Below are 24,061 nucleotides of genomic sequence, written 5' to 3'. Positions count from 1 at the left end.
TTAATTTTAAAATGTAGTTGTTTATTCATTGATCTGTCTTTGTGAGGGGGACAAGCAGTAGGGGTTTCTTGTTGACCATTTTGCTAGCATCACTTCCTTTTGTTTTTTTTCTTAATAGAAATGGGTGCAATGTGGTATCTCATGGTTTTGATTTGCAGTTCCCTAATGATTAGTGGCGTTGAGCAACTTTTCATGTGTGTGTTGGCCATTTGTGTATCGTCTTTGGATAAATGTATATTCCAAGTCTTATCCATTTTTTAATCAGGTTGATTGCTGTTGTTGAGTTGTTGGAGTTCTTTACCTGTTCTGGATATTAAACCCTTGCCAGATATATGAGTTGCAAATGTTTCTCCCATAGATGGACTTTTTACTCTGCTGATATGTTCTTTGAAACACAGATATTTTAATTCTCATGTTCAATTTATGCATTTTTACTTTTGTTGCCTGTGCTTTTGGTGTCATATTCAGGAAATCACTGTCAAATCCAATGTTATGAAGCTTTTCTTCTGTGTTTTCTTCTAAGAGATTTATAGTTGTAGCTCTTACATTTAGGTCTTTGATCCATTTTGAGTTAGTTTTTGTATCTGTTTTAAGGTAAAGGTCCAAAAACTTTGTTCTTGTGGGTTGACTTAGTTTTCTAGTTCTATGTGTTGCTATTTTTTTAATCTAGCAAACTTTGCACCAGTATTTCTTCGATTTTTTTTTTTTTTTTTTTTTTTTTTTTAAAGAGACAGGGTCTCACTCTGGCACCTAGGCTGGAGTACATAGCTCACTGCAGCCTCAAACTCCTGGGCTTGAGATCTTCCTGCCTCAGCCTCCCAAGTAGCTGAGACTACAGGCATATGCCACCATACTTGATTAATTTTTGTAGAGATATGGTCCCACTATGTTGTCCAGGCTGGTCCCAAACTCCTGGCCTTGAGCAGTCCTCCCACATCGGCCTCCCAAAGTGCTGGGATGAGACACCACACCTGGCCTCTTCAAATCTTTTTCTGCCACATTTTCTTTTTTTTTTTTCCCCCCTCAACTTTTAAGTTGCAGGGTACATGTGTAGGATGTGCAGGTTTGTTACATAGGTAAACATGTGCCATGGTAGTTTACTGCACAGATCAACCCATCACCTAGATATGAAGCCCAGCATGTATTAGCTATTCTTCCTGATGTTCTCCCTCCCTCTGCCCACCTAACAGGCCCCAGTGTGTATTATCCACCCACCCCCAGGTGTCCATGTGTTCTCATTGTTCAGCTCCCACTTATAAGTGAGAACATGCAGTGCTTGGTCTTCTGTTCCTGTGTTAGTTTGCTGAGGATAACAGCTTCCAGCTCCATCCATGTCCCTGCAAAAGACATGATCTCGTTCCTTTTTATGGCTGTGTAGTATTCCATGGTGTATATGTACCACACTTTCTTGATCCAGTCTATCATTGATGGGCATTCCTTCTGAGACTTCGGTTATTCATATGCTAGACCACTTGATACTGACCCAACAATCACTTACATTCTCTTTTTTTCCCAATATTTTTCTCTCTTTCTCTGCTCAGTTAAGATGATTTTTAAACTGATTTTTCAATTTTACTTTTCCCCACCCTTTTTTTTCCCCACAAGTTTTTAGGAAGACACTGAAGTACAGTAGTTGGCATTTATATAAAGTTTCTTCATGCCCCTTTGTAATCCATCCTTCCCTTACCTCATTTCTAGAGAACCAGTAACAGTCTTTCCGTCACTACAGATTAATTTGCATTTTCTAGAATTTTACATAGATGGAATCATATTGTATGTACTAGTTTTCCTGACTTCTTTCATTCCGCAAAATGCTTTTGGGATTCATCCAAATGTTTTTCCATGTGTCATTAGTTTGTTCCTTTTTATTGCTCAGTAGTACAGTGTATCTTTATATCACAATTCACTTTTCCATTCACATGATGATAAGCATTTAGATTGTTTCCAGTTTTGGCTGTTACAAATTAAGACCCATTTATTCTTAAACAGTAATGAGCAAATCTTTGTAGGACCGTTTGTTTTTATTTCTCTTGAGCAAATACCTAGAAAACTATGCCCAGATGGTTTTACTGGTAAATTCTACCAAGCATTCAAAGATAACACAAATCTTACCCATAGTCATTCAGAAAACATAGAAGGAGGGGATTCTTTCACAGCTCATTTTATGAGACCAGCATAACCCTACTATCGAAATCTGGCAAAGATGACAGGAAATAAAATTAGAGAGCAGTATCCCCCATGAATAATAAATAGAAATGCTCTTTAAAAACAAAGGATTAGCAGTCAAATCCAACTAAATATGTATGTGTGTATATCTATATGTGTCTGTTAGGGACAATATATGTATATTAGGGAATATGCATGTGTGTATTCACATTGGGGTAAGACATCGTGACAAAGTAGTGTTTATCCCACGAGTGTAAGGTTGGTTTGACTTCAAAAAAAAACCAACCAATGTAATTCATTACATTAAGAGAATGAAGGAGAAAAATAATATAATCATAACCTCAATAGATGCAGAGGAAGCATTTGACAACTCAATACTTCATTGGGAAAAAAAAGTATTTCTTAGCAAACTATGAATCGAGGAGAACTTCTTTAAACTGATAAAGGACTTCTAAGGAACCCTATAGCTAAGATCATGCCTAATGGAGAAATATTGAACATAATGCCCTAAGATTGAAAACAAGGAGAAAGCACCTGTTCTTACCACTTCTATGTAACGTACTGGAGATCCTAGTCAGTTCCATGGAGGAAGAAAAAGAAATAAGAGTCCTGGTGTGGTGGCTCATGCCTGTAATCCCAACACTTCGGATGCTGAGGCAGGTGGATAACTCGAGCTCAAGAGTTCAAGACCAGCCTGAGCAACATGGCGAAAACCTGTCTCTATTTTAACAACAACAACAAAAAAAATTTTAAGTGAATTTAGCAAGGTCACAAGATATAAAGGCTTTTTTGCAAAAATTAAGTTTTACAGTATGCAGCAAACAATTGGGGAAATGAAACAATTTTAATTATTTATAGAATGGTACCGAAGACGTGGAATACTTGGGAATAAATTTAACAACAAACATGCAAGACCTCTTCACTGAAAACTATCAAATGTTGCTGATAGAAATTAAAGACCTAAATATGGAGAGTGATGTACAGTAGTTATGAACTAGAAAATTCAATATTATTTAGATGACAGTTTTTCTCAGATTGTTCTGTAGGTTCAACACAATCCAAATAAAAATCCCAGTCTCGGGTATGTCTTCATCAGCAGCATGAAAACGGATTAATACAGTAAATTGGTACCAGTAGAGTGAGGCGTTGTCGAAAAGATATCGAAAATGTGGAAGCGACTTTGGAACTGGGTAACAGGCAGAGGTTGGTACAGTTTAGAGGGCTCAGAAGAAGACAGGAAAATGTGGGAAAGTCTGGAACTTCCTAGAGACTTGTTGAATGGCTTTGACCAAAAGCCTGATAGCGATATGGACAATAAGGTCCAGGCTAAGGTGGTCTCAGATGGAGATGAGGAATTTGTTGGGAACTGGAGCAAATGTGACTCTTGTTGTTTTAGCAAAGAGACTGGCGGCATTTTGCCCCTGCCCTAGAGATTTGTGGAGCTTTGAACAAGAGATGATTTAGGGTATCTGGTGGAAGAAATTTTTAAGCAGCAAAGCACTCAAGAGGTGACTTGGATACTGTTAAAGGCATTCAATTTTATAAGGGAAGCACAGCATAAATGTTCAGAAAATTTGCCACCTGATGATGTGATAGAAAAGAAACACCCAGCCGGGCGCAGTGGCTCACGCCTGTAATCCCAGCACTTTGGGAGGCTGAGGTGGGCGGATCACAAGGTCAGGAGATCGAGACCATCCTGGCTAACACGGTGAAACCCCGTCTTTACTAAAAATACAAAAAATTAACTGGGCGTGGTGGTGGGCACCTGTAGTCCCAGCTACTCGGGAGGCTGAGGCAGGAGAATGGCGGGAACCTGCGAGGCGGAGCTTGCAGTGAGCGGAGATCGCTGCCACTGCACTCTAGGCGACAGAGTGAGACTCCGTCTCAAAAAGAAAAGAAAAACCCATTTTCTGGGGAGAAAAGCTGGCTGCAGAAATTTGCATAAGTAGCAAGGAGCCTAATATTAATCTCCAAGACCATGGGGAAAATGTCTCCAGGACATGTCAGAGACCTTCATGGCAGCCCCTTCCAGAGGCTGGGAAAAGTCTGTTGCTCTGTCTCCCAGGCTGGAATGCAGTGGCACGATCTCGGCTCACTGCAACCTCCGCCTCCCGAGTTCAAGCAGTTCTCCTGCCTCAGCCTCTTGAGTAGCTGGGATTAAGGCGCGTGCCACCACCACTCTCGGCTAATTTTTGTATTTTTAGTAGAGATGGGGTTTCACCATGTTGGCCAAGCAACCAAAGGAATTTTTAAAAGAACAACAATAAAGTCAGGATTTATACTACTTGATTTCAAGACTTCCTGTCAAACTGTAGTAAGAGACACAAGATAATGTTGTATTGGTGAAAGGATAAAAACCTACAGATCACTAGAAGAAATCAGCAAGCCCAGGAGAGAGATATATATAAATACATTTATGTGTATAAATATTTGAAATGCATATATAAATATAAATATTTTAAATATATAAATATATAAAGAATTATTAAAAATATATAATATATAGGTGCCAATGGAGAAAGGAAAAACCTTTTCTGCAAATGATGCTGAAACAGCTTGACATTCATATAGGAATAATAAAAAAAGAACAGCAACCCTTACTTCATATCACACCACTCACCCAAAAATTAAAATGTATCAGAGACATAAATGTAAAATCCAGTACTACAAAACTTCTGGGCTGGGCGCAGTAGCTCACGCCTGTAATCCCAGCACTTTGGAAGACCGAGAAGGGCAGACTGCTTGAGCTCAGGAGCTGAAAACCGGCCTGGCTAACATGGCAAAACCCAGTCTCTACAGAAAATACAAAAAGTAGCCAGGCGTGTTCACATGTGCCTGCATTCCCAGCTACTGGGCAGGCTGTGGTGGGAGGATCGCTTGAGCCTGGCGGAGATCAAGACTGCAGGGAGCCAAGATCATTCCATTGCAGTCCAGCCTGAGTGACAGAATAAGACCCTGTATTTAAATAAAAAGAAAAGAAAAGAAACTTCTAGAAGAAAGCATCTCCATGATTTTGAGGTAATCAAAGATTTTTATATAGGACACAAAAAGCAAGAATCATAAAAGAGAAAAAAATGATAAAGTAGTCTTTATCAAAATTAAAACTTGTTCTTCAAGAGGCCTCTTTAAGAAAACAAAATGGGCTGGGCGTGGTGGCCCACGCCTGTAATCCCAGCACTTTGGGAGGCCGAGGCAGGCAGATCACTTGAGGCCAGGAGTTCGAGATCAGCCTGGCCAACGTGATGAAGCACCATGCTAAACCTCTGTTAAAAATACAAAAATTAGGCATGGATGTGCTCACCTATAGTCCCAGCTACCGGAGAGGCTAAGGCACGAGAATTGCTTGAACCCAGGAGGTGGAGGTTGCAGTGAGCCAAGATCGCACCACTGCATTCTAGCTTTGGCAACAGAGTAAGCGAGACTCCATCTCAAAAATAAAAAATAAAATAAAATAAAACAAGTCACAAAATGTGAGAAAATACTCAACGCGCATATCTAACAAAGGATTTGTTTCTAGTCCATATAAAGAACTTTTACAACTCAATAAGAAGAGAACAATCCAATTTTTTTTTAATGGGCAAAATATTTGAACAGATACTTCACCACAAAAAGATACAGAAATGTCCAATAACCACATGAATAAGTGTTCAGTGATCTGGGAAATGCAAATTAAAATCTCAGCGAGATTCTGCTTTACCTCTGCTGGAAGGGCTAAAATAAAAATGGCTAACAGGCCAGACACAGTGGCTCGTGCCTGTAATCCCAGCACTTTGGGAGGCCAAGGCAGGCGGATTGCTTCACCTCACAAGTTTGAGACTAGCCCAGGCAACATGGCGAAACCCCGTCTCTACCAAAAACAATCCAAAAAAGAAAAAAATTAGCCAAGCATGGTGGTGCATGCCTGTAGCTCCAGCTACTCAGAAGCCTGAGGTGGGAGGATGGCTTGAGCCCAGGATGCGCAGGTTGCAGTGAGCTGAGATCACACCACTGCACTCCAGCCTGGGCAATAGAGCCAGACCTTGTCTCAAAAAAAAAAAAAAAAAAAAAGGTTAACAGTGCCTGCCAAGTATTGGTAAGTATATGAATAGGCTTTAATCCTGTGTTTTCTCTAACATTCACATTATATACTAGGTGCTCTGGAAAAAAGAAATGATGCTTTAAAGTTTACAAAGCACTTTTACATTGGGTACCTCATATGATCTCCAAAGTAATCCTATAAGGTTATTTTTGAGTAGGGAGTATAAAGTGAATCGGCCCATTCATCCCTGCATAGCATAGACTAGACGTAACTATGTCTGATTGGATTACTGACGCTACTAATACCAGTCTTCTCTTTTTTCATTTATGTGGGAACCTGATTATAAAGATACAGTAAATTAAGCACCTTAGAAATAAAACTGTGAATTATGTATTTATCATCACTTTTACTGCAATAATAGCCACTAGTTTTCCTTCAAGTACTAGATAATATGTATTCCTGCTAAAATAACTTCAGTTCTCAAAATGCAGGTCTTCCACTGAGCTAAAATAAGTAACTACTCAAAATAATATCTGTTGCCAATTGAAAGAGTTTTGAACTGGCAGAGTCAAGACAAATAGAGTTCTTTTTCTCTTTGAAGACAAATTGGTTTCACTGGACTTATTTTTGTCCTCCAGCCTTTGGGGCCTCATTCCAGATTCTAGCCAGTGTCTGTGTTCTTATTTCAAGAAGGCTATTAAACCTGTAACAGATGATACATTGATGTGAGTCACATGCCCTGAAAAGCCATAATTCTGGTGAGGGTTATGGGGAGTGAAATTTCATTGATGAGATTCCAGAATCATTGATCCTGCAGCAGTACTCTATAGAAAGATGGTGGGTAAATGGTAAAATTAGAAATGTCTATCGAGAGCTTACCCATCATTAATCTTTTCCAAGTCTTCCCTAACTCATTCACCAGAGGCTTTGATTGACCAAAGGCAAAATATACAACTTTTCGTTCACATACACAGCTTTACTCTATAACCAGAGAGCCCTGTCAAAATTGGCTCAGAACTGCAGCCAGAAAGGTTTGCAATACAAAGATCACCTCATCTCAAAGATATGTGACACAGAGTTTTCTGAGTTTTCTTCTTTCACAGGAAGAATCCATTTGGAATGGGTCAAATGCAAGAGGATAGTTCAAATGACCTCTTAAACAATGGCCAGTGACAGTTACAGAACTCTAAATGGTGGTTAATCTACTTACAAGCATTTTATATTAAGTTACCCTTAAATGGGAACATATGCATTGAAAATAAAAATAAGTCCTTCATCATTAGGGTTATTGGAGTCCAGTGGGATACAAAAAAGCAAAATCATCATATAGTTTGGTATATAAAATTATATGAAAATGTGTGGAAAAACAAGTACAAAATGAAGTGGCTAGAAAAACTAGAAAGCCATTTTTAAAAGCCAAGGGAAGGCCAGGCGCGGTGGCTCATGTCTGTAATCCCAGCACTTCGGGAGGCCGAGGCGGGCGCACCACGAAGTCAGGAGTTCAAGACCAGCCTGGCCAATATGGTGAAACCCCGTCTCTACTAAAAATACAAAAATTAGCCAGGTGCAGTGGCACGCTTCTGTAATCACAGCTACTCGGGAGGCTGAGGCAGGAGAATTGCTTGAACCTAGGAGGCAGAGGTGGCAGTAAGCCAAGATTGCATCACTGCACTCCAGCCTGGGAGACAGAGTGAGACTCCATCACCAAAAAAAAAAAAAAAAAAGCCAAGGGAGAGACTGTGTGATGTTGTGTGATGACAGTAGCCTCTCTAGCCTCTGGAGGAGCCATTGGCCAGGAATGGAAAGGAAAGGCACTTGGCACAGCTGACTCGAGGGAATATCTTCTCTCAAACTTCTTCTTGCCTCCAGGGAGCTCCCCTACATACTTGTGTTTGAGTATCTTCCTGTACCAACTCTGCCATTTACTGTTTTCCTCATCTGATAATGTGAAAAGTAAGAGGTGTGTCTCAGAACTGTTAGGATGATTTAAAATGAGATCACATGCGATATGTATGGCATAGTATCTTACCTATTTTATAAGGCTCCTGTAAGCCCAGCCCTGGAAGAGAAGCCTCTCTCCAAATCCACCACGTCCGGGTGGATTATCCATCCCACAAAAGCAACTCAGGTCATCACAGTGACATAGGCCTCAGTTAAGGTTTACATGAAAATACTAAAGGCCACAGGACTACTGAGTATTTGGAATTCCCCATCTGGATTATTGGCCAAAGGGAGCACACTGTAGCGTGGTTTGTGCAGCGGGGGCGCCCAGAGACCCAGGTGCTAGAACAAATTCCCTACCCTCTGAGTATGTAACTTTGGGCAAGAGTCCCTTGTTCAACTCCTCTTACTTGGTTACTGAGGTAATAATCAGTCTCCCTCAACATGTATCACTATGATCTATCATATGCCTGGCACTATGCCAGGGTACAGGATATGGCCCTCTGCCTTCTAGGAGCATATGGTCTGGTAGAAGTGGAAAGACAGACCTGAATAACTGACATAAGGCAGAATAAGGTGAGCATTGTGATGGAAGCACAGAGTGCTGTGGGTAGCACAGAGGAAGGAATGATTACCGTAAAAAGGAGAATTAGGGACCTGTAATACCTTTGTAGAGTGAAAAGGCTTCTTGTGGACTTTGTGTAAAATGTTGATGTATCAAGGAAGCATTCCACAGGGAGGTGAGTAATGCGAGAACAGGGCTGAAGTTTAGACTACACAGGACATGTTTAGGGATGAGTGAGTAGTTCTGTGAGTGAGACGGGAGGATGCCGGGGTAAAAGGAAGTTGGAACATAAGCTAGTGGGTTCTACAGAGGAAGGGTTTTGATCTGCTGATCAGAAGGTTTGGGCCAAGCCCAGGAAAAGGGGTGACAGCCCCATACTTTTGTTTATTCATTTGCTTACTTACAACAAACATTTATTCATTATTTACATTGCAACAAGCATTAACCTGGGTGTTAAGGAGAGAAAAAAGAGTAAGACACAGTTTCTTTCTTCAAGGAAATCACAGTCTGTTGGCAGAGATAAGTAGTAATGGTGCCTAATATAGGTAACACTTGCTCCCTGCTCCAAGAACAAAGTTAAGCAAGTGATTAAGTTAAGCAATGCTTAGAGGTAGAGGATGTAAGAATGGCCTTGAAAGATGTGTCCTCTGAGATGACTTTGAAGGATAAATGGAATAGGAGCTTGCCAGATTGAGGTAAGAAGTCTTCCAGACACAGCCCAACAACACAACAAAGCCCAATGCTTGACTGACTGGGGCACACAGGGAACACTGCAAAGTTCCGTTTGGATTCTAGAGTGGAAAAGGGAACTAAAGAGAAAAGATTGGTGAGATGAGTTGGGATAAACCTTGGAGTTTGGGCTTAATCCTGAAGCATTGAGGCAGTATTGAAAATGTTTACACTGGGAAGTTAGGAAAGTAAATAGTAGCAGGATGGAAGAATCAGAGAGGCCCTGGGCAGAAATCATAATGTGGGTGACCCAGGTTTCTGGCTTGAGTAACTGGTGCCATTCCCAAAATAAGAGAGTCAGGAGGAGAAGTAAGAGTTCCAGAGGAAGATGATGAGTTCGGTCTTGACTATGTTGAAGGTTATTGCAGGGTACCTGTGATGCTCTTGCAACCCCATTGCCACCTTGAAATCCTTCAGAAGCTCCCTATTGCCTTCAGTCCTGGCCTGCATTGTCTTCTCTCAGCCCTGCCTTCTAACGTGCTTGCTGCAGCCTGAGCAGCTTTGAGTTCCTAGAACTTGCCAGGTTGTGTTCTACATCTTTGAGCCTTCACCTAGAACACCATTTCCCTTCTCCTGCCTTCTGCCTGGCCAGTTGTGGCTCATCCTTCCAGACTCACTCAAGATAGTAACATCTCTGAAGGAGGCTTCCCTGACATTGTCTACCACCACCCCACCAAGGGCTGATACCAACTGTCAACAGCTACATACTCACCCCTACTTGACTAATAATTTGCATCCATGTCACCTCCTCCACTACTGTGACATTCCCTGACCACCCCTCACTGGGCAGGTGGCATCTCTGTATCTCTCTTGCCTGGCCCAGATGGAACTTAGGACATCAGTAAATGTAAAATGAACAAATCCAGATGGGCGCATCCAACAGAGTTGGAAATTCCAAAAACAAAAGCAAAATGAAAGGCACCAAAAAAATGCATACAACATTAACATCTTATGTCTACCATTAGCTGCCCCTGCCACCCCCGTCCTCTTCCCCGAACACTACATTATCTGAAGGCTAGATATTCAATCATCCAAGCCCCTGGCTGTTGGCCTGGTTATGTGTGTGGAATGGAACAGAAAGGGAGGAGGAGTGCAGAGGCCCAGGGAGGAGCATCAGTGAAGGTTTGGAGACTGACCTGGAACTCCTAGCCATCATGGGTACAGTTTACATGAGAGGAAGCTTGGCTTACACACCTGTTTCCTCTTTCTAAGCTCTGGCCCGTATTTTCTAACACCATCTGGTGGCCACATCTGTAAATAACAAACTCCTCAGGAGCTGAGAGAGCTTCTGTAAGGCAAAAGGTCCAGGGATTGGCCTCAGAGGACTATGTATTACAGCCCCCACAAGTTTATATGCATTTGAGATTTGCCTTTTCTGATGAGACACTTCAAGAGCTTTTGACCAGAATTTTAAAAACTCTTACAGCCTCCAAAAGGCTGAGAATCACTACTACAAAGGATTCTTTTTTTCCCCAAGTGAAATCCTATGAAGAATCATCATGTAAAAGCTAAAGAAGCAGACCTAAATCCCTGCTTGCTCAGAACCTCACCCTCCAATTTCCCAAAGCACCTACAGAGAACATAGAATCTAGTTTGAAAACCACTCTTGTGAAGCGAAGGGCTTGCAGCGCATCAGGGCCAGATGGGCCCTTAGAAATCATTGTGACGAACTAGGTCACACCTGAGAGAGGAGGCTTGGTGACACGCACAGCACGTATCGGTAGCAGTACTGTGAACCTAACACAAGTGTCCCCTCTTGTTTCTCATCTCTTTTTACTGCTTGCCTTATTGCCCAAAACCTAAATTTAAAAATGTACTAATCAAAACTTTTTCTATCCTGAATATGGTTCCCAAACAGGAAACCATTCTTCCTATAGATTTCTAGATCTCTGGAAAGAGATATTTCCCCTCAAAATGCCTCTCAACCAACCATAAATCATTGTAGAAAATAAATCTATAGCTTATGTTTGAATAGTTTGTTGTTTGTGTTGGGGGGTGTGTTTTTCTGAGACAGGGTCTCACTCTGTTTACTAGACTGGAATGCAGTGGTGTGATCATAGCTCACTCTAACTTCAAACTTCTGGGTTCAAGCAATCCTCCTGCCTTAGCCCCCTCAGGAGCTAGGACTACAGCTGTGCAGCACCCTGCCCAGCTAGTTTGTTTTTTTGTTTGTTTGTTTGTTTGTTCATTTGGTAGCAATGGAGTCTTATTATGTTCCCATGCTGGTCTTGAACTCCTAGCCTCAAGTGAACCTCCCACCTCAGCCTCCCAAAGTGCAGGGATTACAGGCATGAGCCACTGCACCTGACCCAAATAATTCTTTGTAACTTACAACATCAATACCCATGGGCTAGTTTCACAGTGGCAGAATAGACTCGGAGAGATGAAATGACTTGTTTGCTGTTTCCTGTCATCAACTTAAAGGTTCTTTCCACTGTCTCACAACATTTGTATTTGAATGTGCATATTCTGTGGTACTTAAAACAATGAACAGATAGGCAGTCCAACTGGCTTATTGATACCTGGTCAGGGAGTGGGGGTTATAACCCCCGCAAATAACTGCCATTTGGAGATGGGGGACAGATTAAGTCTAATATTGTTTAAACATTCATGTACTAGAGTCTAATATCTAAACAACCTTCAAAATATGCTTTTAGTCACCATTTTACAGATGCCTAAACCTATAGTCCTAGCTCCTGAGAAAGTGCTTTGCCTCAAGGTCACACAGCTAGTAACTGGCAAATCGTAGGTAAACCTCAGGTTAGCCTGACTCCTCATCCTGTGTTTTGCCCACATCAGTTAACTTCATGGGGCTTTGAACATCCCAGCCTGTCTCCTTGGGGGCAGTCCTTGGCTTGTCTCACCCTCCTGCCCATTCCCTTCTTTCTCTTTTAGGAGTGCCAGCTTCTCTCAGGGCACCAGAGCCTCTTTTCTCATGAGAAGTGACACGGCTGTACAAATACTTGCCCAGGGCAATGGACACTGTGTCAACGGGGTCAGTGGTCAAGTCCATGGCTTCTATAGCCTTCCCAAGCCGAGCCGGCACAATACAGAATTCAGAGACAGTACCTACGACCTCCCCCGCAGCCTGGCCTCCCATGGCCATGCCAAGGGCAGCCTCACAGGCTCCGAGACAGATAATGAGGATGTGTACACCTTCAAGACACCCAGCAACACCCTGTGCCGGGAGTTTGGGGACCTCCTGGTAGACAATATGGATGTTCCGGCCACCCCACTCTCAGCCTACCAGATCCCTAGGACATTCACTCTGGACAAAAACCATAATGCCATGACAGTGGCCACTCCTGGGGACTCAGCCATAGCCCCCCCCCCCCCCCCCCCCAAGCCAAGTCAGGCAGAAACACCTCGATGGGGTAGTCCTCAGCAGAGACCTCCAATCAGTGAAAATAGCAGATCTGTCGCTGCCACCATTCCCAGACGCAACACCCTCCCTGCAATGGACAACAGTCGACTTCACCGAGGTCAGTATAAGCCCTAGCTGAGACTCAGAGGGAGGAGGAGGTAACACAGGGGTTCTCAATAGTTTGGTAGTCCTTGGTCTTCTGTGGCCGAGGGGAACTTATGAACCACCTAGGTCACTGATACTCACAAACGTAGGTGTCTTCTACCCAGATCCCTTACCAGTTGGGTCCTCCAGCACAGGAGGCTGTTAGTAGCAGTTCTATAACAGAGCTAGTCCCGGAGAAGTTAATATTCTAATGGAGAATAGGACATTCTTGATTAACCACAGTATTACATATTATGGGTTTAGAAGTCCAAATCATTATATTTTTTCATTTATAAATCAAACCAAAGATCTAAAAAATAAATTTAGAAGATCAGTCCAAACTAGAGTGAAACCTCTGTGGACTAACAGACTGTTAAAGCAAAATGAGATCTTAAGAATATTTTCTGAATCATACTTGAATCTCTTTGGCTGAAGTCAAAATTTTTTTTGAAGTACCTAAATTCTATTGTTACTTGTTTTCCACTGAGAGTATTCCAACTCTGCATGTAACCTCCTCTGTATGATGAAAAAATAGAACAATATTAATTCCTTTCATTTTGCATCTTGCTTTATAGCTCACAAAGCCTTTTCTTGTCCATCCTGTTGTTTAAGCCAGGCAGAGAGGTTGGTGGGACAAAACCTCCTTGTCTCCATCTCACATGAGGCCAATGACAGTTAAGAGACTTAAACAGAGTTGCAGAGTCGTTGTGCCAAAGATGAGACTCAGACCCTAGAGTCCCAGCTCCTGGTTTAGACTTCTTTGCCGCCTTTCAATCCATCAACAATTTGAGCAGTCATACTGTGCTTTGGAACTGAGATGATAAAGACATACATAAAACATGTTCCTGCCCTTCAGAGCTTACATCTCGTTGGGAAAATAAAACCAACATATATAAATCAGGACAAGTATTGTTACTGTGGTATTCAGAGAACTGATGGCTGGGGTGCGTGGGACAGGTGAGTGCTATAGGAGTCAAAGGAGAGGTGCAGAGATGAGGGTAGAGTAGTCAAGGATGGCTTCTCTGCAGATGCTAACACTGGAGCTACATCTAGAAGCCCAGGAGGATTTTTGAACTGAGGAGTGATGTGTTCGAAGAAATTCCTTATCATTTAGGGTTGAGAGTGGTATCTTCTGGAGTATCAGACCTTCAACCATACTGGTGAGGGTATGGGGAAGTGTCAACACATGAATCAACCATGAGTACATACGGATCCTCCTTCCTCTGTCAGCTTCTTCCTGTGAGACCTACGAGTACCCACAGCGTGGTGGAGAGAGTGCAGGCCGGTCTGCTGAATCCATGAGTGATGGAGTCGGCTCTTTCCTGGTGAGTGTGAGTTAACCAGGGGTCCTCAGGCAGGCCTGGTTAGGTAAAAGGTCACACCTTATGGAACTAAAAGCACAACCCCAAAAGAGTGATGGCATCTCCATTTTAAGACCCTGCCCAAGTTCTTGTCTCAGTTCAGAACCCTGCGTTGAGTCTTTGGACAAGTAAGATACAAGTATTCTAGTTCGGAAGAAATGTAAGTGCTAAGGTAGACTGGATGGTTCACCAACCTTGTAGGTAAGCAGAGGGTCTAGAACGCAATAGACCCAGGCTGCACGGTGGGGGATCTTCTAAGGCAACAACCTTACCCACATGGCCTTACATGTAGGAGGGAGGCTTCAGTGTGAGACTCCAGGCAAGGGTAGTACTCACAGTCAGGCTAAGTGGCAGAATTATGGCTTGAGAGCAGGATCCCAGACTGCCCTCTGGAAGATGCTAACTATAGTTCTTCAAGGTGTCAGGCAAGAAAACCAAGGCCTGGCTTCAGGCCCACTGGTAAGACAGTGAAATCAGGTAACCAAAGCAGAAGCAGCTTAGTTGTATGTCAGGGCACGTAGAGCAAGAGTTAGAGGAAGGCTATAGCCAGGGGTGCTGTATTGCACAACTCTGTAGAAGCTCCGACTGCAGCTTGTGGTCCCCTAGGTGCCTGGAGTGAGCCCCAGGTACTTAGGAACCTGGACTGGGGAAACACAACTGGCCCCAGACCTCACCTTTCAGAGCCAGGACTCCTAATATGCTCCTTGTTCTGATCCAGGGCCTGAGATGCTGACCTGCCAATGGTGAGTCTGCACTTGAGGTGGAGGGCAGGTCCTGAACCAAACCTACAGTCTATGGACTATGCTACCCACAGTGTTGGTCAGGCATCTAGAAAGCCAAGTGGACTCAGTCACCAAGAATATTGTATACTCTAGATTTATCAAAAGTTATTGGTGGATGCCAAAGGATCATGAAGGCTTGAAGGGGCCCACAGACTTCATATATTCTTGTCTCCCACTCTGCTTCCTTTTTTTTTATTTTTTATTTTTTGAAACAGAGTCTTGCTCTGTCACCCAGGCTGGAGTGCAGTGGTGTGATCTTGGCTCACTACAAACTCAGCCTCCCAGCTTCAAGCGATTCTCGTGTCTCAGCCTCCTGAGTAGCTGGGACTACAAGCATATGTCACCACGCCCAGCTAATGCTTTGTATTTTTAGTAGAGAGGAAGTTTCGCCTTGTTGGCCAAGCTGGTCTCGAACTCCTCACCTCAAGTGATCCAACTGCCTTAACTTCCCACTACTCTTTCTTTTTTGGTCTCCCCAGGGTCTCCCTTATAGCTTCAAAGTGTGGCTAACCCAGTCATGACTTGTCTTGCCTAGTTTACAAAGTCTTACCCACTTCCTGTTTCTTCTTGCTAGTAACAGCTGTATTTCTTTCACTGTTCCTCTCCCTAGCCAGGGAAAATGATTGTGGGCCGATCAGACAGCACCAATTCTGAAGACAACTATGTGCCCATGAACCCAGGTTCTTCCACCCTGTTGGCCATGGAACGAGCAGGTGATAATTCCCAGAGCGTCTACATCCCAATGAGCCCAGGGGCCCATCACTTTGACTCACTTGGCTACCCATCAACAACCCTTCCTATGCACCGAGGCCCCAGCAGAGGAAGTGAGATCCAACCACCCCCTGTCAACCGCAACCTCAAACCTGATCGGAAAGGTAAGTCCATTCTTTCCTCTGTCCCATCTCTGGACAATAGCTAGGGACTCTTTCCATTTGCTTAGGGGTCATGTGGATCCTGGACTTGGGATGTGTGACTTTGGGCAAATCATGTAAAATCTGAGTCTCAGTTTTCTTATCTGTGAAATGAAGATGGTAATTCCTACCTCCCAGGTTTGCTGTGAAGGAGAGCATCTAGGATAGTACTTTGGTACACAGCAGGCATTCAGTAAAGTCAGGTTTGTGCCCCCTGCATGTAGACCAGGCAAGTTCCCGGTCTGCTGTGATCTCACTCTCCTGGTCTTGGATTAGTGGCAAGGATTCAAAGGGAGGAGTAGGATAGCTGGGCAGAGATAGCCCCCTGTGGGTCTGGCCAACAGGGAATTCAAATCTTAGCATGTGAAACTGAAGCCCTCAGGCCCTTGTGGCATCTACCTTCCTCTACTGTGGCTTGCACAGACCTGGCCAGGAGCAGCAGGGAGTAGTCACAGTGACCATCTCCACTTCAAATATGGTCTCTTGGCTGGGTGCCATAGCTCATGCCTGTAACCCCAACACTTTGGGAGGCTGAGGCGAGTGGATCACCTGAGGTCAGGAGTTTGAGACCAGCCTGGCCAAAACAGTGAAACCCCATCTTTACTAAAAATACAAAAATTAGCCAAGCGTGATGGCAGGCTCCTGTAGTCCCAGCTACTAGGGAGGCTGAGGCAGGAGGATCACTTGAACCCAGGAGGCAGAGGTTGCAGTGAGCTGAGATCGCACCGCTGCACTGCAGCCTGAGCAACAGAGCGAGACTCTGTCTCAAAAAAACATATATGTAAATATATATGTATATATAAATATACATATCTGTATTAATATGTAAATATATATTTTATATATAGTCTCTTATTTTTAAATGAAGTCATAAATCGAAGGAGAAGAATCTGTTTTCAAACCCTGTGTCCTCATTTTTGATTCTGAAAATATAATTACTGTAGAGACAGCAGAAAGAATATTTAATTTGGAGTCTGAAGACATGACTTCAAGGCCCATCAATATGGGCAAAGATTATATAACCTCGCTGAGCATCAGTTTCCCTGTGTGAAACTGGAATGACTTTGCAGGCCTTTATAAACATGCTCATGTGTTATATATAAGGTGTGTGTGTGTCGCCTTATTACTGGCTGATTACCGGACTTTCTTTTCCTGCTCCAGCAAAGCCAACACCACTTGACCTGAGAAACAACACCGTCATCGATGAACTCCCCTTCAAGTCACCTATCACCAAGTCTTGGTCTAGGGCCAGGTGAGTGCCTATGTGTGGGGGTGGGAGCTTGGAGTCACCCCATTAGAGAAGATGAGTGAAATGGTAGCTGGCCTGTGGGCCAGGACAGCTGGATTCTGATGCTAATGCTATCATTAGCTGATCATGTCTCTTGATCTCTTGTGGCTTGGTTTCCTCAGCTATAAAAGAGAATAATTATACCTGCCCTATATCAGATCTTAATCTGATGGAGTGTGCAGCTCTAATGGCTGAGGTCTGGGTGTGTGAGGGTTAGGGCCCAGCTGTAGGCTAGAAACATGGCAGCAGCCATGCTGCTTCCCCAGTGTTGATTCTTCCTTCCCACAACAGCCACACCTTCAACTCCAGCTCCTCCCAGTACTGCCGCCCCATCTCCACCCAGAGCATCACCAGCACAGACTCAGGAGACAGCGAAGAGAACTATGTCCCTATGGTGAGTCCTTCAGGCTTCGCTGGAATGACTCCTATCAAAGTCCCCTGGGACCCACCGCTCAGTTCCCCACTTCCCAGCTTAGCTAATTCACCTCAGCCCAGGGACTCCTTGTATTATTCATGATTTAGTCTCCTGCTACAAACCCTTCTTGAGCACCTATTTATCAAGCAGTAGGAGTTGTCATCAGATGTAAGGAAGACATGAGACCTGTCCCAACGAAGTCATGGTCTTCAAGAGCAGGGGCCTGCCTCTCTCATGACAGTGACACAGGTGGCATGATCTGTGTGCCCTTGGATAGTCAGTGCTGGAGGGATCTCCTCAGCGGTGAGAGGCATACGTGCACATAACTCACTTTGGTGAGGTGGTAATAGAGCTATCAGCACAGGCAGAGGAGGATATTTCTTCCCTGAGATTTCCATTAAGGGCATAACTGCCCAGCACCTGGTAGTCACTGCATAGACAGTGAAAGAATGAATTACCAACCAATAAAGCAGCCAACAAACAGAACACAGGACTATCACCTTCTCATTAGAATAAGACTTCAGGAAAGTCCTAGAGGAGGTGGTGCTTTGCTAGAGCAGGAGCCTGGATGGATAGGATCCTAGAGTGTGTCATCTGAAGAAATGTGGGCTTTGTGCAGCCTGGAGATGAAGCCACCCTGTTCAGATCTTGGAGGAGCTAGGCGGGGGAGCAAGCTGCTTTGGGGTGACTACCCCACTCTAGGCCACAGGTGGGAGTTTCAGAGGGGCTGATTTGGTGCAACAGAAGAAAACTTTCCAGTGCATAAAGGAAATGGGCTCCCTTCTTAAGCGCCAGCAAGCAAAGGCTGGGTGTCTCAGGAGAACCACTGTTGATGAGACTTGGCCTGATGTGCTATAAAGGAGACAGTGTGGTACAGGGGTTAGCACAGGTTTGGAAGTCAGAAAATAGACCTGATTCCCATCACTCAACAGCTGTGCAACTACAGGCGAAGTCACTTCTCTGAAAGTAAAGTGAACCACAGTTTCATATTTGTTTTAAACAATATCAACAGTAATCATACCTATATTACAGGATTGTCATGAGGACTAAAATGAGAACATGAAAAGTCCTTAGCATGATGCATGAGTCAGAGTAGGGCTCAGGGAACCAGTGTTCTTACTCCCAGAGGTATTTTTCTGGGTGGTGGGTTAGTCTGTTTTCTACACTCACGGTTTTCTCCTCCTCGTGACAGCAAAACCCAGTGTCTGCATCTCCCGTTCCCAGTGGCACCAACAGTCCTGCCCCTAAGAAGAGCACCGGCAGCGTCGATTATCTGGCCCTGGACTTCCAGCCGAGCTCCCCAAGCCCCCACCGCAAGGTGCTTGGAGTAGAGGTGGGGGGACAGTAAGAGCTCTCAGGGCCCCGGAGGCAGAGATCATGGAGGTCAGGGTGCCTTCAACACTGAACAGCAGCACCCAGCCTCCCTCCCGTTCCAGTACCAGCTTTTATGATGCATCTTTAGTCATAGAGCTTTCACCTAGGTCTAAAGACTCCTATTCCTGCTCTCAGAGCATGGTACCCTCAAAGAACCTCATCAGTCAGCCCACCCCCCATGTTGTAGAGATGGGCAAATGAGTGCATTGAGATCTGATTGTGCTAAACAAAGTGAATCAGCAACAGATCCAGGAATGAGGATACTGCCTCCTGGTCCTGGGTTCTTAGGTGTGTCCCAGAGCCCTGCCGTCAACACAACAGCCTTCACAAGGGACTTCCAGGCCTGCGAAAGCCTCCCCAGGAGTGCCCTTAGCTAAGCAGTCTAGACAGCAGGGTGCAGAGCTGTGCCTCAGCATGGTTCCCCTTCACAGGGTGGCAGTGAGCACAGCACGTAAAGTCCTGTGGCTGGTGCTTGTTTACACCCAGGAAATTCCTTCCCCTGGATGAGCGACCTGACAGAGATGGGTGGAGGCAGAGATGAAGGCCTGGACCCATCCACCAGGGCCAAGGAAGGGCCTGGGTCGTCCCAGGAGCCGGGAAGTAAGAAGGGCTGGCAGGGGCTGCCGCATCCTGCAGGAGGGATAATGAGTTTGGAGTCTGAGCTTTAAAGCCCACATTCAGAAAGAGAAGACAGGCTCCTGAGGCTGGTCAGTGGCAGGCAGAGGCCATGCTCTTCTCCCCTTCAGACAGTTCAGGAAGATCCCGCGCCCATCTTCTTCCTGCCCACCTAACTGGTAACTCACAGCTACTCCCTCTTTCCCACTCTGTCCCCTCAGCCATCTACTTCATCTGTCACTTCTGATGAGAAGGTAGACTACGTTCAGGTGGACAAGGAGAAGACCCAGGCCCTGCAGTCCACCATGCAGGAGTGGACAGACGTGCGGCAGTCCTCGGAGCCTTCCAAGGGTGCCAAGCTGTGACAAGAGGGCTATTGCAGAGCCCAGGGAGGGGCCAGGAGGCAGCGTCTCCAGAGCTGGCCCTTCACATCTCCCCTACCCCTCTTCCCTCTCCCACTGTTCCTTCCATTCACCTCCTCTCTACTCTGCCAGTCTCAGCCTTCAAAGCACTTGACATCAGGGACCCTGAGCCCTTCCCCTGGGAGGTGAGGGCCTGATCAAGGCACCTCCTCTGCCCACTCGGGGCCCAGCTGTGATTTTTATCAGTAATGGCCATGCCTCCACCCACCTTAGTTAGGAGCTATTGCCAAAAAGCATCCTTCAGCCTTTTCCTGTGCTTTAGACCTGACTGTCTACCAGATGTTTGGAGGGAAGGGCTGGGGCTCTGAGCCAGATTCCACACCTCACGTTCAGTCACAGCCCTCAGCTATCTTCCCTCGAGCCACTGGGCTACCTCTCCTTCAGTCCCAGAAGACAAGTCTCACTGACCCAGGGAGTCAAGGACCAGCAGACCAAAGTGGATAATGGACTTTTTCATTCCTGTTTTTCTTGGCAGGAGAGAAGCAAGGCCACTAAAAGAGGAGATGGTAGAGAAGGAGGCCCAGCAGTGGTCTTGAGGGGTAAAGGACTTAGATGCCCAGATGCAGAGGGAAAGCTGACATCTGCAGGGACCCCCACTTTCAGGCTGAGGCCATGGCAGGACAGCTGCTGTGGGGTGCTCAGGCAGGGGATGAAGGACAAAAGGAAGGGAAAACTGACAATGGCCAACCTAGAGCAGCAAGGAGCAGGGCTTGGAGCTCAGATGGTAGAGATGACAAGGACACTGTGGGATCTGGGTCCCCAAAACTCTGGAGCTGCAGGCCACTCTAGGCCCAAGGGCAGTCCTCTTCCCCAACCCCCTCAAAGGCCCCCGCCAGCCCCACCTTGAAAGCATCACACAGGAAGGCTTGGACCAAGCTGGGTGACCAAGCACGTGGGGCAGGAACACATGGTAAAGGAGTGGGGAATATGGGAGGGAGTGTGGTGTGGATGGGTGTGATTCAGGGAATGAGGGGAACCCAGGGACAGGCACAGGCTGGGCAGAGGCGCAGAGCAGTGCAGGGGACTCTGCAGTGGGGTGGGGCAGCGAGTTTCTATGTAGTGAGCAGTGCAGTGGAAGTCAGGCGCAGAGGTAGCAGACAGATGTGAAGCAGGGGTGAAGGCCGTGTAGCAAGTGGGGAAATATATCCAAAGGGCCTGGGAGTGGGGGAGTGCCCAAGGCAATGCTTGGGGGTACAGGGTGGAGCAGAAAGTGAAGGAGTGACACGTTGTGCAAGAGTGGTGTGCATGGTGGTGTGACATGAGCACCGTTCCTAGGATGGAGGGACAGCAAGTCAGGCAGGACAAGGAGAAAGCAGGGCAGAATGATGCCTAGAAGACCACATCAGACATGGCTGACAGCTTGTGCCCATGGGCTGTGGCGTATGTCAGATCGCAGGGTAGGAGCGAGTCTGGCCTGGTGCCGGCCCTGGGTTTCCCCATCTCATCCGTCCTCTGTTGCTCTCTAGCATTCCAGGAGCCATGTTGGACTCTCCTCCCCAGGCTTGAAAGGCTATCAGATTAGCAGGGATGGGGTGTAGGGCATCATCCAAGGTTCCTTCTCTTAAGCCTAGGGTGGGGGATCTGAATTTTTTTATGTTGACAGTTCTTGACTAAATTTTCAAGAGTTTCAGAAGCAACAGGACAGACCAGATGTTTCATTCTACCCTGGGATGAACAGACGTTCTTCCTCCCAAAGAGTGACTTCCTGCCATGTTTGATGGAGGCAGCTACTCCCTTCTGCCCCTACTCCCCTTTCAGCTCCCATGAGCATGCATACTTCACCAGACCAATGGCCTAGCCATTCTCTAAGTCCTATCCTGGAAGAAGTTATTTCCTCAAGAGTTGCACCTCTCCTAGCATTAGTTTAGATCAACTCAAGGAGCATTTATTAATGGCTGCTGTGTCCAGTCTCTGGGGTTAAGCACCATCCACACAAGAATCAATCAGACCTTGTCCCTGAACTTGAGATAGTCACAATCAGAAAAAGGACAAGGACATGAGACAGTGGTGATGGCCATCAGAGAGAGACTTTAAATGCTGATGGAGGGCAGAGGAAGTAAAGACTTAGGGAGGTTGGTGCCAGAGGCAGGAGTGGGGTCACAATCAGGGAGGTGGATTCTAGGAAAAGGGGGTGCCTGAGGTAGGCCTTAGAAGGGGATGAGTCAGATTTTTACAGAGGAGGAGGGCAGGGCTTGGGTCCAGTGAAGAAGAAGGAAGGAGAGGCTGTCTTGGGAACAAAAGGCCTTTGAGCATATGGGTCCAGCCACTCAGAAGTGCTGGGGCCATGCCTTGGTGTTCCAACAAGTGAATGGTAGCAGTGGCAGTGCCTACACTGGGCAGAGTTGGCAGGGTGCTGGTTCACAATGCCCAGCCCTGAATGTGTGCCTTTAAGGCCCTCCGGAAGGGGCCCCATACAACAGAGCTTTTCACTGGTGCCTTCCTTGTACCCGTAGCAGCCACAGGTGGGCCCAGACTACTGCAGCCTCCCGTAAACATGTGAGCATGTCCTGAGTGTGCCATGATGTGAGTGGACCTTGGCTGGAATCTTCAGAGCACGACTGAGGTGTTCAAATCGAATCTCCCAGGAGGCCTCCTTCCAGCTCCTGATTCCGGTAACTACCAAAATCCCTCGGGTGCAAGTGTAGGGGTAGAGATGGAAGGATAAGAGGCGAAATTGGCCTTTTCAAAGCAAAGCTCTGGCTCACAAGCCCCAAACTACCAGCCGTGTCTAGCATATCCCTGCCCTCCACTCACTACCTCCCCCAACAAAGGAGTCAACTCAGTTGAAAAAACTGGTCCTTTGGCCTATCCATGGGTCAAAGTCCACCTCTCCTGGGGGCCTGGCGAGGACTGAGACCCTGGAAGCGGGGGGATACCTTCCCACCCAGCTCTGCTTCACACAAGTCCCCTGTCTGGGGCTCTCCCAGGAGCCTTCACCCACTTCCAGCTCCACTTCTGCAAGGCTGAGTGAGAACAATCAGAAATAGGGAGATGGTGTCTCCTTAGGTCCTTGGTCTGCCTGTCTGTGGAATGGGAGGTTGCATTAGATGCACTGAGGTCCCATCCACAGCTGGTGCTCAGCTGCTTGAAGAGGAGACTCCCTCTGTAACTTCTTTCTGGGGGATCTGGATGGCCAGGGGTGGGCAGCACCTATCCCCAGTCCCCTCCTAGCTTGACTTTGGTAACTTCTACATTAAAGTATGCCCCATTCCTAGGACAAAAGCACAACCATTCTGAATTTACTAGAGCATGGGCTCAGCTCATCTCCACTCTGGCCCCTTCTGCCATGGGGACATCTTGGCCCAGAAGCCCCACCCCGTTTCCAGAGCTCTTCCTTCCCCATCTGGGCCTTCATAAAATGCGGGGGAAGTAAGGCTGGCCTCAGGAGCTCTCGAGCCCTTCCGTAGGGGCCATCTTTCTGGGACTTGCCCGAGTGCTCTTTGGGGCCTGGGACCACAAGGGGGCTGCCTGCTGAGGGGGGGGGGGGGTCCCCCAGAGATCCAGGCTGTTGTGTGATTTCTGGTGGTATTTGTTGGCTACTTGTGTCTTGAAATCTAGAATTATTTCGTGCAGAATTGTCACTATTTGTCAGGAAGAGAAAATGGGCTAGTGGAAGCCCAGTCTTGAGTTCTTGTCTTGTTACCATTTAAAATTGACATTTAATTTTCAAATCACTGTTGGTGCCTAATCACTTAAGTTATTAATTTATTCTGTTGTATTCTGTTTTTTTTTTTTTTTAATTGTAACATATTTATCCTGTGGGTGGGTGGGGCAGGAGTGTGTTCAAGTGGGTCATGTTTTTGCTGTGGTGACACATGGTACAGGCCTGGAGCTTGCAGGGCCCTTTCTACTGTGGTGTTGGAGCAGGACAATAAAGTCCGCTAGAAATGCACCCTGGAACTAGCTGCTGTGTCTGTCTTGTCTTGAGGGGCTTGGCATTGGAACCCGTTCTCATGCCAGTCTGTT

At 45.8% G+C, this 24,061-nt stretch overlaps 1 protein-coding gene across 1 annotated transcript in view; it reads left to right on the top strand.

Moving 5' to 3' along the window:
• The window catches only part of GAB2 (GRB2 associated binding protein 2), a 213,509-nt gene extending 189,514 nt beyond the window's left edge, over positions 1-23,995 (top strand). Inside the window, exons 4-10 of the mRNA XM_023209315.3 lie at positions 12,315-12,901; positions 14,158-14,252; positions 15,681-15,945; positions 17,143-17,233; positions 17,561-17,663; positions 18,877-19,002; positions 19,895-23,995. Of these exons, the coding sequence (XP_023065083.2) occupies positions 12,315-12,901; positions 14,158-14,252; positions 15,681-15,945; positions 17,143-17,233; positions 17,561-17,663; positions 18,877-19,002; positions 19,895-20,038 (1,411 nt within the window). The 3' untranslated portion in view covers positions 20,039-23,995. The remainder of the gene's footprint in view (positions 1-12,314; positions 12,902-14,157; positions 14,253-15,680; positions 15,946-17,142; positions 17,234-17,560; positions 17,664-18,876; positions 19,003-19,894) is intronic.
• The last annotated feature ends 66 nt before the right edge of the window (positions 23,996-24,061 follow it).

The sequence above is a fragment of the Piliocolobus tephrosceles genome, chromosome 13, assembly GCF_002776525.5.
Source record: "Piliocolobus tephrosceles isolate RC106 chromosome 13, ASM277652v3, whole genome shotgun sequence".
Lineage (NCBI taxonomy): Eukaryota > Metazoa > Chordata > Mammalia > Primates > Cercopithecidae > Piliocolobus > Piliocolobus tephrosceles.
The sequence above is the reverse complement of the archived record's forward strand: the minus strand, read 5'-3'. Positions and strand labels throughout refer to the sequence as shown.